At 38.4% G+C, this 14,878-nt stretch overlaps 1 protein-coding gene across 1 annotated transcript in view; it reads right to left on the bottom strand.

The window, feature by feature from the left end:
* Positions 1–14,878, bottom strand: part of SLC9A9 (solute carrier family 9 member A9) — a 593,042-nt gene that overhangs the window by 381,162 nt on the left and 197,002 nt on the right. Inside the window, exon 6 of the mRNA XM_058433501.1 lies at positions 11,281–11,386. Coding sequence (XP_058289484.1) covers positions 11,281–11,386 — 106 coding nt within the window. The remainder of the gene's footprint in view (positions 1–11,280; positions 11,387–14,878) is intronic.

The following is a 14,878-nucleotide window of genomic DNA, read 5'->3' as shown; positions in this document are numbered from 1 at the left end:
TCACACAGTATAACAAGAGCTGATATGGCAGAAAATGTCCCTTGTGTACCACCCACAGAGATAACTTCTCCCCAGAAACTGGAGAGAACTGAACAGGTGGATTCCTAGGTGGGTTGTAAATCTGACAATGAGAACACGAGAATGTCAGAACAGAGTAAGAGAAATCAGGAAGACAAAGTGAAAGATGAAGGAGAGCTTCCAGAGAGAACATGACATGTCCACGATTGGAAACACCAAAGCCACAGAGAGCCTAAAATTCTGGAGAGAAAAATGGAGGGGCCCCGAGGAAGATACTTTACCAGTTTCCTAATAAATAGGTATTTTTTGCACAGTCTGAAATTGTTAAGGGCTACCTACAGTCTCATAGCAGGTATAAATTGCTTTCAGCATTTCCTTACCAAATTAAAAAGGATTATCTGTTGTCAGTCTTTTTTTTTTTTTTTTTTAGACAGAGTCTCGCTCTGTTGCCCAGGCTGGAGTGCAGTGGCGCAGTCTCGGCTCACTGCAAGCTCCGCCTCCCGGGTTCACGCCATTCTCCTGCTTCAGCCTCCTGAGTAGCTGGGACTACAGGCACCTGCCACTATGCCTGGCTAATTTTTTGTATTTTTAGTAGAGACGGGGTTTCACCATGTTAGCCAGGATGGTCTCAATCTCCTGATCTCGTGATCCGCCCGCCTCGGCCTCCCGAAGTGCTGGGATTACAGGTGTGAGCCACTGCACCCACCCGGCCTGTTATCGCAGTCTTTTGCATCATTTTGAGAAGCATTCTGGTGAAGGTAGCTATTGGAGTGAAAATTGCATTGCTCTAATAAACAGGTCTTTTGCTGTGTCTCCACATTTCCCCCACTTTCTCTATACACATTATTTCTCCCTCTATGACCATTCAGTGTCCCCCGTCTTTGAATATTATAGTGGATTATGAGTAATTGTTTCTAAGTTATTTTGCCCGCCACTCCCATTAACTATCATCACTATTATTGTCATAGTCATTCCTTATTAGATTTATGAATGTTTCTACCAATTTCTCTGCTCAATTCTCCTTGCTTCTCCCTTATTCTGAGTTTAGTTTCCTATTTCTACTCAATAATATTCTTCAGAAGTTCTATCATTGATGAGTGATGAAGTACCTGAAAATGTATTTAATCTTACTCTTAAATGACATTTTAGTTGAATTTAGAACCTGGGCTGTCAATAAATTTCCTGCAATACTTTGAACCCATTATTCCTCTATCCTCTAGCAGCTAAGCAGCTATTGTTGCCAATGAGAAAACTATTGCCATCCAAATTGGAGGTAAGTGTAAGTAATCCTTATGGGAAATAAACCATCTCTCCTCTCTGGTTGCTTTTAAAATTTCTTCTTTCTCTTTGATGATCTCACATTTCACAACAATGATCAATCAAATATTTTCTTTGTCTTGCTTCCTCAAATATCTAATAAATCTTTTCCCCTCCTCTAGGTGGAGGCTCAACCACTTGAGGTCTGGAGCTGCCTGATTCACGAATCTCTGTTGCTCAAATAGACTCTTTAAAATTAAAAACACAACAAAATAAACCTAAAACCTGCAACGTATTTGAATGTGAATTAGTGTTAATTTATCCAGCTCTAGATAGAATGTGATGCTTCAATTTCTCTCTTTAATTTTGGAAAATTATCAACCATTATCCCTTCAAAATATTGCCACAATTCAGTTCTCTTTAGTTTGTCCCTTTGAAATTTTTATTGATGAATTCTGGATTTTTAAAAAGTGCTATCCTCCATATCTCTTAACTAGCCTTGCATATTTTTTATCTGTACTACATGCTGGGCCATTTGTCAACTTTATATTGTTTCATCGGTGGGTTTAATATGACATTTATGTCATTCCTTTTAGTTTTTAATGTCAATATTTGCACTTTTCATTTTGAAAGGTTCTTTTTTTCCTATTATACCATTCTTTTCTAATTTTTCCCCACTCCACCATTTACCTCTTTAGTCTCTTTAGTGTGCTCATTTGATAATCTTTCTCATATTTTTGTAATTTTTTGTTTAGTTCCTTAGGGTGCTTGTTCTTCTGATTTACTTTTGTTTTGTTTATCTCCTTTCTTTCCTTCCTTTGCTCAGCATGGTGGAGTTACTCTTTTTGCGGCCTGTACATTTTGTATTGTGAGCTCATTTTCAGAAAAGATTGTGTTTTTTAAGTGGGATTTCTATGTACCTGGGATGTGAAAGTATCACCTCAGGGCAGTTTCAGTGTATTTGGAAATAGGAAGAGGGGATACGGCTGGGACAGTTGTTTCAGTAGTCCTGAAAACTCTCCATGTTAATTTATTGGCTTACATTTCCTGTATCACAACTGTCCAGGCTAGGGGTTTTGATTTCTCAAATTCCAGATAGATGGCAAGTTTCGTCGCTATTTCTTAAGGCTGCTCTACACAGCCTATGTGACTGAAGGAACACTTTGAAATTGCAGGCCCTATTCAAAGAGCTTTGCTCAAGTTGTATTACCATGAGTGAACCTTTAGACAGGGTTCTGATTTCCACATGGAAATGGGATTCCAGCTCCAAAACCTCTGGGCAGTATATGCTATATAAAATCGCATGGCCACTGACAGTGGCAGCTTCCCACTCTTGCTGTGATTTTTCTCTTGTTTCTCACCCTTGGAGAGTTTCCTTTTCTCTCCTTCAAAATCAACTCTACATTTAGTAATGTTCGCTTTTTAAAATAAAGCCTTTCTTTGAGTTTTTAGTGCATAGGACCTATCATTTTAATCCACCATGTTCTGAACATTCTAGGATCACGAAATATGGTTGTTATTATTCTTATTTGTCCTCCAACCACTTTCTTCCAATAATGGATTCCATGTCACTGGTCACAGGGATGGGAATGTGACTCGGATCTGACCAGTTACCTTGTTTAATTCCCTTAGAGTATTATGTGATTGGCTTTATGGGTGATCTTCCGATACAAGCAGAGGCAAACAGAGTCTTTGTGACTGATATGCAAATATTGGGAGAATGAAATGTTATTTTGAGCTAAAAAAAAAAAAAGTGAGCCTGGAGATGCCATTAGTCACCTTCTCCTGCTTTCTAGACTAAGCCATCTATCTGTACCATGAAAGAATGAGGCTAGCACTCAGAGGCAATCAGGGCCAAGAGAGAAAAAGAACGGACAGACAACCATGTTTGAAGTCTTAAGCCTGGCATGTCCAGAGTCAGCTCAATCCCTGTTAAACAGGCCAATGGGCAAATTTTGCTGAAGCTAATTTGAATTGGGTTTCTGTCACTTTCATCACCTGCATCTGACTTATACACCAATAAATTAAAGTACATTGGAACTGAGATAAGAAACCATCAACATGGATTGCTCTTATTTAGTTTTGGTAGGCCAATTTGTCGCGCATGAGTTGACACTAGCAAAGCAAGTTCTCAGTTATGGGGTTGAGTTCTGGAGACGCTGCCAGTGAATGTCAGATCTCATCTGAGAGACAAAAGACAGAGTCACAGAATATAATCAAGGTCAAGTCCAAGTAATCTGAACAGGGACATTAAGAGGTAGAGTAGGGGAGATGCCAGAGTCAGGAACCGGGGAACGGGAATGAGAAAAAAACAAACAAGACAGCAGCAGCAGGCAGGGGTGTGGGCAGCACACCGAGCACACGACTTAAAGCTGGAATTCAGCTGAGCACTGCTTCCCAGCCTCTGTTTAGAGATCCCAGGGTGGCCTTGCCATTCCTGCCATGTGATGCCACCTGGTGTCTGAAAAAGCAAGTCAGCATGAAATCGACTCCCAGGACAGAGTCCTTAAGCAAAAACGGCCATACCTTTTTTTTTTTTTAAATTATGTATCACCCCAGTATCTAGGCAGGCATCAAAATAAATGAGTTTCATGCTGATTATCAGTTTTCAAGGCAAATATCAAAGTGAATTACCTTCAGAAAGATGTGTTAAGATATAAGAAACTTGTTCTTAAGTTAAGCAGATTCATGAGAAATATACCTCTGGTTGTGATAACAGTTTCAGTTAATTCTGATCAAAAGGGGACAGCTTCTTATCACCTCTGTGTTTACAACTATGGGTCAAATTGGAGGAGCACTAATGAGGGTTTCTAACAAGGCTTTTCAAATAGTTGGAAGAAGCAGAACGAACATTAAATATCTATCTCTGGAATAGCTTTTAACGATTAGTATTATAAAACGTCTCCCCATCTGCTTCTGAAGGGGTCTATGAACTCATTCATTCAGTAGCTATTGGAGAACCTACCAAATAATTGCCTATGTGTTGTGAGGGATGGAGAAAATTTGCCTTTAAGGAACTTGAAATCTACTTCAAGATGACGTTACCAAGAGAAAAAATGGAATTATTTTGGGAACATATTTTTATAACCAAACCCTATACATGTAAGCTGTTTTCTGAGATGATTTCTAGGGTGAGGTTTTGTTACGCATATTAAATCCCTTTATAGATATTGTTTGCCTACTTCAGTGAGGAGTTATTGAGGGCCAAGATGAGTGGCTATGCCCATCCAATCTATGTCACCAACACTTGGCATAATGTCTGGCACATACCGATCCTCAGTACGTTTCTCTTGAATGGTTGGATGATAGTTCAAGGTTCCCCTCACTTCCATGGTTGCTTGAGTCTCATAGCCATCCAATTACCTTCCATATTAAATTTCCCTTAAGACACATGGGCGGTAAGAAATGTAGTCTTTCAAAATGCCAAAGTGCCAAGCATTCACTGGTATCACACTTTAAATGACATTATCTAGCAAGAACTTCTCTGCAGCATAACAGTCTCATTTAAAAAGACAAAATTGGTGCTCCATTTCTTCATCTTTTTAAATAATCGACGACATCGAATTTCCTTATAAGCATTTACTTAACAGGGAATAAAGACATCTAGTATGTACTTATTGTCATTCAAGAGTCAGCTGTTTAATGAGATACTTATTTTATCTCTAAGAAAACCTGGAGGCATTTGCATACTATGGAATTATTTTACAAGTAGGTTTCAGTACAACAATGGCAGTATTTCTGTTTTGCAGATAAATGGCCCAAAACATCCAATATCCTCTTTCTCTTCCATCATGGGTAGAAAAAGAATTTCAGACTTCTACCTCTGTGCAGTCTGCACTTAAATGAATGTTGCCAATTATTAAGTATGTTAATGGAGATTTTTGGGACCAGAGTCTATCATAAGTAGTTTGCTCTATTTTGGTAAATATATGCAAGCCAAAAGAAAAAAAAATAAAAATCACTTGTGATTCCACATAACACTTTTGACTCCATGTAATTTATATATAAATAATACAAATGTTATATGTTATTTATATGTACAGGTATAATAAAAATATATAAAATTTAATAATATATAATTATATTCATATATAATACATATATTTTAGTATATATAATATATAATTTTAGGTGCATTTGCACATATAAATTTGGCTGTGAATTTTTAACCAAGCTAGATCTTATTATATATTAAATTTTCTTATTTAATAGTTATTAAATATAAATATTATATATTAAATTTCCTATTTACTTAAAAATGTATTGTGAATATCTTTTCCCATCAATATATTTTTTTCTTTATCATTTTTTAAATGACTTCATAGGGTTCCATGATATTAATATATTATAATTCACTCAACCAACTAGTAACCACTGTGCACAACTTCTTGCTCAAATCAAGGCACTCATCTCCACGGACAGACTATTGCACATGCTCATAATTACTTCTTAGAATAAATTTCTAGAAACAAAATTGCTGGATCAAATGACTCACAAATTCTAATGACTCAGTAAATACTGCTTTTGTAAAAGTTTTATCACTTTCCCTTTTCACCAGTCATATAGGAGGGTTCTCAATTCCCAAACCCTGACTTACTCCAAGTATGATTATTCTTTTTTGAGTCCTGAAGATTTAAATATTTGCCAGGTAAAAATAATACTCCATTGTTGGTTTAATTTGTGTTACTTCATTATTAGTGAAGCTGATCTTATTTAGTATAGCTGTTGTCCATTTATGTTTCTTCTCTTGTTTATTAACTATTTATATCATTTGTGCATTTTTCTATTATGCTTACCTTTTATTATTGGTCTTTGATGATAGGAGTAACAGCAACAGCTAACATTTAATGTGTATTGAGCATGACGCACCAGGCCCTGATTTAGGTGTTTTATGTTTAATCCCATCCTGTGAGGTAAGTGCTATTACTGTCTTTATTTTACAAATGAGGCTGCCAAGGCACAGGGGGATTGAGTAACTTGCCCAAGGTAACGTAAATAATGAATTAGGTATAGTGATGAGATTAACAATTCATCATGTATATTACAAAGACCATTAACTGATCAACATGTGTGTTGAAAATGCTTCCCTTGGTTTATCATTCGTCATTTAATTTTTTGTAGTGGGTTTCACCTGCTAGGATTGCTTGACTCTATTGCCATGACACAAATGGGCTTTTATTTTATAGTTTCTGCTTTTGATATCTTGATCACCTGAAGAAGAATATATAAGTAAATATAATTCAGACACATTACAAACATTCAGACACCATAGAAGAGTATAAAATAAAGAGTTAAATTATTTTTCATCCTTTGCCTATATCCTACATAGCAAAGGTATCTCATTTTAACCATTTATTTCTTAATTTTTCTGATTTTTATTCTATGACTCTTAACAATATGCATACATTTTCATTTCTTGACTTAGCAACTCCACATAGCATCTGTTCGTTTCCTAGTATGCCAGACGCAGAATTTTAGTTAGCTTCTCCCTTCCTTTCTTTCTCCTTTTTTCTGTTTAACTTCCACAAGAAATATCAGTTTTGGTTGTGAGCACCTTTATAACTTTAAGTAACATATTAATACTTCAACCTCTATTTTTTGATTTATCAACATTAGACAGTATGTCTTAACTAAGTGATTCATTCCTAATAGAGGAAATCAAGTGTAAAAATGGTTATTCTCTAAGTTTCCTGGATCATAAAATGGCATATTTATGAAGAGATGCTTCACTAGAAGCGGATTTATCTTTAGTCACTTTAATAAAACCAGAGAGATCTCTGTAAGTAGAATGAAAGATATTGATATAAATAAGGGTAGAAACTATATTTATATTTATATAGCACAGGCTATGTAGATTACAGGGCCTTTACGGCCATATTACTTTATTTATTACTCAGAATAATTCTGTAATGTATATAGAACAACTATTCTCACATTTTCTAGATCAAGAAATTAGCACAGGGAGTTTGTGGCCATACAAAATCACTGTAGTGGTCATCTAGGTCAGCAGTCCCCAGCCTTTTCGGCACCAGGGAACCGTTTTGTGGAAGACAATTTTTCCATGGATTGGGAGAGATGGCTTCGGGATGAAAGGCATTCTCAGGCATTAGACGCTCATAAGGAGCGCGCAACCTAGATCCCTCACATGCGCAGTTCACAGTAGGGTTTGTGCTCCTAGGAGAATCTAATGCCATCGCTGATCTGACAGAGGCAGAGCTCAGGCAGTACTGCCCACTGGCCCACTGCTCACCTCCTGCTGTGTAGCCCAGTTCCTAATAGGCCACAGACCAGTGCCGGTCCACAGCCTGGGGGTTGAGGACGCCGATCTAGGTTTTGTTTTGTTGTGTTTCTATCCAGCATCCACTTTTCCTTTATCATGGCAGTATTACCTGAGCGATGATTCCACCTTGCTCCAGTCTCAGCTCATGTGCTTCCAATGAAGCTAATTATATACACTTGAACTCATGGAACAGGTGACTTAGACCCGAGCCAATAAATGCTGTGCCTTTTACTGGCTATCGTGATTATTCCAAGATAAACTGCACCAGAATCTATGAAAGGTACTAAAATTTAGTCTGGGAATGGTGGAACAAAAATTTTTGGTCAAATCTCCTGAACAGACAGCCCTGGGAAATGCTGGCAGCCATCTTGTAACCAGAAGAGGGCGCTAAACATGAAGTTGAGCGAAGAAAGATTCCTGTTCGTTTCATTGGATCCTTGACTGAGCCATTTCTATTACTGGTGTTCAGTTACATCAGCTAATACAGATTCCCTTTTTGTTTAACTCAGTTTGGGTTGGTTTCTTGTCCACTGTAGTAATTGCACAGTTAATTAGTGGCAATCTTGACACCAGATCTTCTGACTTTTAACCTAGGCTTCTTTCTACTCTACCATGCTGCCTCTGAAATTAAGATTTTTGTTCAGGATTTGAAAACTCACACTCCTTGAGATCTCTTCCATATACCTTTTGCCTTCCTTCAATAGCCTATTAAATAACATTTAGAAATGCAAATCTATCATGTGGAATTCATTTGTGAGGCAGTATGCATACATGTTTGAGCATGACATTTTATGCTTGAAATAATAGTATGGGTTAGGGACAAGCTGTAACTTCAAAACTTTTATGTTAAATAAAGTTATTTGCATTTTAGCACAAACAATTCTGGATCATTTTAAATCACAAGAGCATGATATAGCACCCACCACATGCTGCTACGTACAAGAGCTGTGGCCATCAAACTTAATTATGTTAGGTATCTGAAATTCAGAGCACATTTAACCTAAGAAACAGTATTATAATTAATCATAGCCTTATTATATTAGCAAAGAAAAGCTGCTTTAATCTAAAATGTGGCTAAATACTAGAGCACAGTATTGCTACAATACTATTAAAAGTGTAAAAATACTAAAACTGAAAAAGATGGTTCTTAAGCAAGGAGGTTTGCTGGCAGAAGATGGGAAGGTAAATAAAAGTATGTGGCTATTTCAGAGGGGCTCTGGGGTCTTGGCCAAGGGCTATAGTCATCAATAATTGGGTTTCACATCAAAATGGAAAACTTTTTTTCCCATGACACAAGAATAACTCTATCACTGTTCTTAAACTTCAAAACCACACAAAGATGGAACTAAGAAAGAGAAAACACAAAAGAGGTTTTTATTTGTTCTTCTGAGACACACTTCAAGTACATAGACTCTGCTTTCAAAAAGTTACTATCTAGAAAGGCAAATATATATGTAAATCCAATGCTGTGCAGGGGTGAAGCAGAAGCTCAGCCTGTGGGCTGGTGAGCTGGTGTTTCCCAAAGAAGGAGACTGAGGGAAGAGTTGAAAGACTTGATTAGGCAGAACCAGAAGCTGAAGAGGGCAACCCAGGAGGAGTGAGCTTTGTTCACAGGCATCAAGATACCACTCAGAGTGTTGTGTCAGGGTGCTATACATGGTTTAATGTGAAGAGAAAGAAAAATGGAGAGACAATGTTTGAACTTTTAGAAAGTCATAGAAAACCTTTAAATGATACACAAATATGGCTTTCCTAAGGGAACCAGAAAACGGTTGGCAGAGAGTGTGTGGAGATAAGGCATTGTAAGGAGAGGAAATACGTGTGTGTAAATAGATGTACAAAGAGAATAGTACGTGTGGTATAAATTAAGTTTAAGAAGCAAACGAGCAAGTGAGAATAAGTGAAGAGAATGGCACATGGAAGTGTGCAAAAAGGAGAAAACGGTGAGCAGCAGACAGCACTGGTAGACAGCCTGGGCCAGGACATGGCAGCACTATAGACCACTCAGCAGAGCTCATGGAAAGGAAGAGCTGCTATCCAAAGATGTAAGCTTTGGAAGTCAAATGTTTTTACTTAGGATTACCCTTTATTTTACATTGGAGCTCACTGGGATCACTGTACGATACCAGAATTGCCAAAGCTGAGGAGCACGAGATTTCAGCTAGAATGGCAACGTCTCATTCCTAGAAAGGAAGAGCTCTTGCCGTGGTGTGAAACACATCTTCTTTTATTAAGATATTATGAAGACATGGGTAGAGAGGTAGGAGAGGCACCTGCAATACCAACCATGGATTGACCTGAGGAGATACTACATGGACGATTTCAAATGCTCCCAGGTTGGCGCTCAACAGCATCAACATTTATCCTCAGAGTCTGCATTTTTAATGGAAAACTACTGTGAATGATAGTCCTGAAAGCAGAAAGGCCAAACCTTCCCTGGTTGTGTCGGCATGATTCTTTCCCAAGCTCATTTGCACTTTAGTGGTTTTGCTTTGCTTGGCCTTTTCCAACTTGGCAGCTCAGGAAGTAAAAATGAGGAACTCAGCAGATTTTTAGAGTTTTACTCCAAATGTTCTTTTAATGCTAGTATTTCTTGGACAGGGATTTCCGATGTCCTAATTAATTGTTCTTGGTGTTTCTTTAAAAGCATCCTTTAGCATTTGTGAATCTGCCCATGGCTTTTGCTCTTAATTTGCACTCACTGATATTTTCCTTTAAAGCAGGAAAGACACTTCTCTGTGGCCAAGTGAAATATAAGTATATTTGGAGACACACTTGAAAATTGTTGAATTCACTGGCAGCTTTGGGGCAGCAGCCTTAAGAAATGTCAACTGGCAAAAAGAAAGAAAAAAAAAGAGTAGTGCTGCTCTGTCATTTCTTACTCCCCTCTGTGAGATCTGACTTTAACAATCTTTTGTTACTTTGCAATACATTTTCAACTGCATTCGAAGTAATTAACACCCAGAATAGAATCTTTTTGTCACATTGAATTATCAGATATCGACTTTCCTTTGGGATATCTGACAGTTGCCCAAAATGTTGGTCGTAATCTAAAACCAAGAAGAGACCTCTGACATAGTGAAAGCCACCGAAGTGGCATTTATTAAATATAAATGGTAAGTGTCTAAAGGGGAGGTAAGGGAAGAGCACTGGCCCTCATCCCCCCACCCTAAAATCCTTCTAGCGCAAAGGGAAATTGCACTGGTGCTGAGCTGAAGCTCCATCAGTTTCATCTGTCATGTGATATTTTAAAGATGTATGCATTCCTATATAGCATTACCTTTGCATTGAGAAATAAAGAGTATTCTGACCCTTAGATTCTGGCTCCAATCTGCCAATCTGCCCATAAATACAAGAGTTTCTATTAGTCTATGCCTGGAAAGTGACTTATATGAGGCAAAAAATTAAATGACATTGATTTGAAATGAAGAAAAGCTCATTTATGTGCATTTTAGGAACCTTAAGTGAATCAGCCAAATATATGCACTGAGAAAAATAAGTTACCCTCTAGGTAGTATCTTATAATAAGCTGGAAACATAAAACCCATTAATAGTATTAGAAATTAGATGCCTAATGAATTGTGCCCATTATGGAGATTTTCTGTGATAACAATTCCTTGAAAAAAGCTAGAGACTGCCTGTATCTCTATGACATAAGAGAAAAGTTACGAGTGAAAGCATATTTCACATGGTTAAAGAAACATAGGACAAGTTCTGGTACTTACTATGTAAGGACTATGGCCACTGCATCATTCAACACGCTCTCTCCAAACAAGAGCGTGTAGAGGTCAGGGTCGACGTGCAGTTCATGGAAAATGGCCAGCACTGTCACTAGGAAGACACACACAAACATGCAGGTTAGCTGGGATGCAGGCATGGAGTTTTCCTTGGCTATGGTCACCGCTCAAAAACATTAATTAAATGCTCATCTTCTCAAATCCAACGACTATACTAACACCAGACCTTTATTCAAAAAATATCTGATGCTTAGAGGCTTCTCTTGGCTCCCTACTGCTTAAAGATAAAATTTGAGTCCCCTACAATCTGCACGTTGCTTACCCTCTAGCCTCATCTCCCTCTGCCCGCTTTGCCCACCCTTTGCTGTCTTTCTCAAGTCACACTGAACTTGCCATAATTTCCCAAACACACTGTGTAGTTTCTTAACTACCTTTGCATTTTTATTCCTTCTACTATGGCAGCAATTCCTTTCTCGTCCACTTGCTACCATCCTCCTATTCCTTAAACACACACACACACACACACACACACACACCTTGCTACCAAGGACTCATTTTTTTCATTCTTTAAGAACCTTTCAAGTGTCCCCCTCCCAACCCTTCGACTGCCTCAGCAGAGACCTGGCTCACTCCTTTCTGGATCCCAGCATTTGGATCAAATCCTGAACTTACCACGGAAAGGACTGGGAGCTCCCTGGAAATGGGGTTCATCTTTGGACACATGGTATTAGACCATACTCAGTAACTGCTTGATGCATGAATGACTAAATGAATGAGTGAATGAATGAATGAATGAATAAATGTTGTTGCAATGGCCTACTCCTGTGAAGGGAGACATGGTTCCACCTGGGTCTCATTCTGTCCTGAGATCACACTCACCCATGAAGATATACTCAATGTTCTTAAGAAAAGGACATGAAGATTTGTTTCTGGTTGCCTGCTGCATGGCCTGCCTGCTACTATATGCCATGTTCTTGTATCGAGCCTCTGTGAGTACATTAGGGCAGTCAATAATCACACGCTGATTATCTGTGTTCATCAAAACTATTCAATATCTTGATATTTAAAACAGTTAAGCAGAGTGTGAACAGCAATCATTAGGAAAATGATCCATTGAATTAATTGCCAAGGGGGAAAGAGAGAGGTTGAAAACGATACTGATGGCAAATGTTTAAGGCAGAGTGGGTATTTGTAATTCTGTTTTTCCTTTCCTATTTCATGAGTGGTGAGGTTAGTAACTGTGTTGTACAAAATAGTGCTATGAGGGAATAAAAGCAAGACAGTCAAGTTGAATTTGAAGGTTTTATAAGTAGGATTAAGAAGTTTGGAGCTTGTTCTTTCATAATAGAGAGTCGTGAAGGGTTTTAATAAGAGAGATGACACAATCTGAACTTTGGAAATAAAACTCAGGCAGGAGGGCAGAGGGCAGAATGGACACATGGCTGGAGGCTTTCCCAATAATTTCAGTAAGAGATGAGTTGTACCAGGACAGGAAGAGGTCCAGATTCATGCTCCCAAACTCTTACATGTGCACTGTCCTGGGTTCTAATAGACCAATGACCACTGTGCTTTGTACTTCACAAATACCTCATCTTCTCTGTGTACCACAAGCCCTTAGCAGAGTGATGCAACATAGTAAGCCTTTAATGAGTGAACAAATAAGAGATAACATCAAGGAGGATACAGCAGAGGTGACAGCACCCCAGAGATATTTGAGATGGAAAATTGGTGGGTGTTGATGCTTGAGAGGCAGCAAGGAATGACTCTGGATTTTGATCTATCATACAACATGTGACTATATTTAATAGCAATGTATTGTACACTTGAAAGTTGCTAAAAGAGCAGATTTTAAGTGTTCTCAGTATAATGACAAAAGCATGTGGGGCAATACATATGTTAATTAGCCTGATTTAGCTATTCTGCAAGATATGCATATTTCAAAAAATTATGCTGTATACCATAATATATACAATGTTTGTCAATGAAAAAGTTTTTTTAAAGAAGCTATTGCAAAATCCAGAAAAAGAAAGAAAATGCCATGAATTGACATGACAATTGGCTAGATCCCATTTTATCAGGCATAGAATCAATTTTATTGTTCTAGCTGAATAGGTCCTAGTAATCATGATAGGTAAAATGGCAGAGATCTGCTTTTTGCTAGCATGTAGCTGTTACCATTTGCCACAACCTTTAGACGTTGCAGGTGGTGGGAGGGAACAAGCAAACACTTCTGCTAAGTAATCTCTTTCTCCTTTTTGGATAGAATTAAGACAATGCATCTACCCAAAACAAAAAGGTGACAATGGGGTTTGGTTAGCAACATTTTCCTTTTGCTAGGATCTTGTGGAATAAAAGTAACTTTTTTTTAACTAGAACATTCTATCATGGCCTCTCTGTTGTTAACTTTCGTCTCTGTAGCTGTTCATTTGTATCATCAAGCTCTGAAGATGACTTGCAGCCCATTTCCACTTCCATGGAGGTTTCCTAGGCCCAGGAAAAGGAATGTAAGGCCCTTACCCAACCTCCCCACTCACGGAGCCCTTCTGCCCTATGGGGAAGACTCTACATCTGTCTAACGAAAGCTTTGAGCTTTTAAGAGGAAAGGCTTTTAATTGAATATCCAGTTTTGTTCATAACTGCTCTGACATTCCCACAATTCCTTTTGAACAAAGAACTGAACTCCGTTTCATAAACGATGTCCTACACAAAAGAGAAAACTGTTACTTTGCACATTCTTGTCTACCCTGTGAAGAAACGGAATAGTTTTGAAATAAAGCTAGGCAGTGTGTCCTACAAGAGGGAGTATTTTGCTGGGAACACAAATGAATCAAATAGGTGAGTCAGGAAATTAGCCACCCACTCTGCTGCTGAGCTTGGGGCTTTTAAAAAACTCATTTAACTAGCTCCCTGGCAGGGCTCAATCTTACACGCAATGTCCAAGACTCTCTGCAGCACCTCCCCAGAAGAGAATCTTTGGGACAGCTGTGGACATGCAAATACCAGCTCTGCCCACACCTTGCTGGGCTGGTAAGGATAACCTAGGTCCAAGACAGGACTAAAAGTCAATGCCCACGTAAATGAGAGTTCTTGGGACCATGAGAGGAAAACACGGTGGACATTGTGTGGATAGGAAGGGGAAAAGATGCAATCCGATTTCTTAAATCTTTGATTTTATCAGACGATTTGGTCATTTTCTCTTTATCTTACTTTAGTTCCACTCATCTTTTAGCGGCAGATTTTCATGCTTCACTTGTGGCCTAGAGTTCCTTCTCCTCTACATACCCTCTTCCTACCTCATGTTGTAGCTAGAGAAAAATTCACTTTGTCTTTCAAATTGATAATAAAAGATACAAGCACATATGATCTTATGCTCAAGTAGATGAACATGCACACGCACACACACACACACACACACACACACATACACACACCCCTACCTCTAGGTAAGCATGGTAGAAGAGTGTGATAACTGAGAAATGCCACTGAATCCTTGGAGATCTCTGAGAAAATAGTTTCAGCCATAAAATGGCAAGGGTCTTTGAGGGGAATGAGTGAGGAGCCAGTGGTGTGCACTGCACTGTGAGAA

Source organism: Hylobates moloch, unplaced genomic scaffold, assembly GCF_009828535.3.
Source record: "Hylobates moloch isolate HMO894 unplaced genomic scaffold, HMol_V3 SCAFFOLD_22, whole genome shotgun sequence".
Lineage (NCBI taxonomy): Eukaryota > Metazoa > Chordata > Mammalia > Primates > Hylobatidae > Hylobates > Hylobates moloch.
The sequence above is the reverse complement of the archived record's forward strand: the minus strand, read 5'-3'. Positions and strand labels throughout refer to the sequence as shown.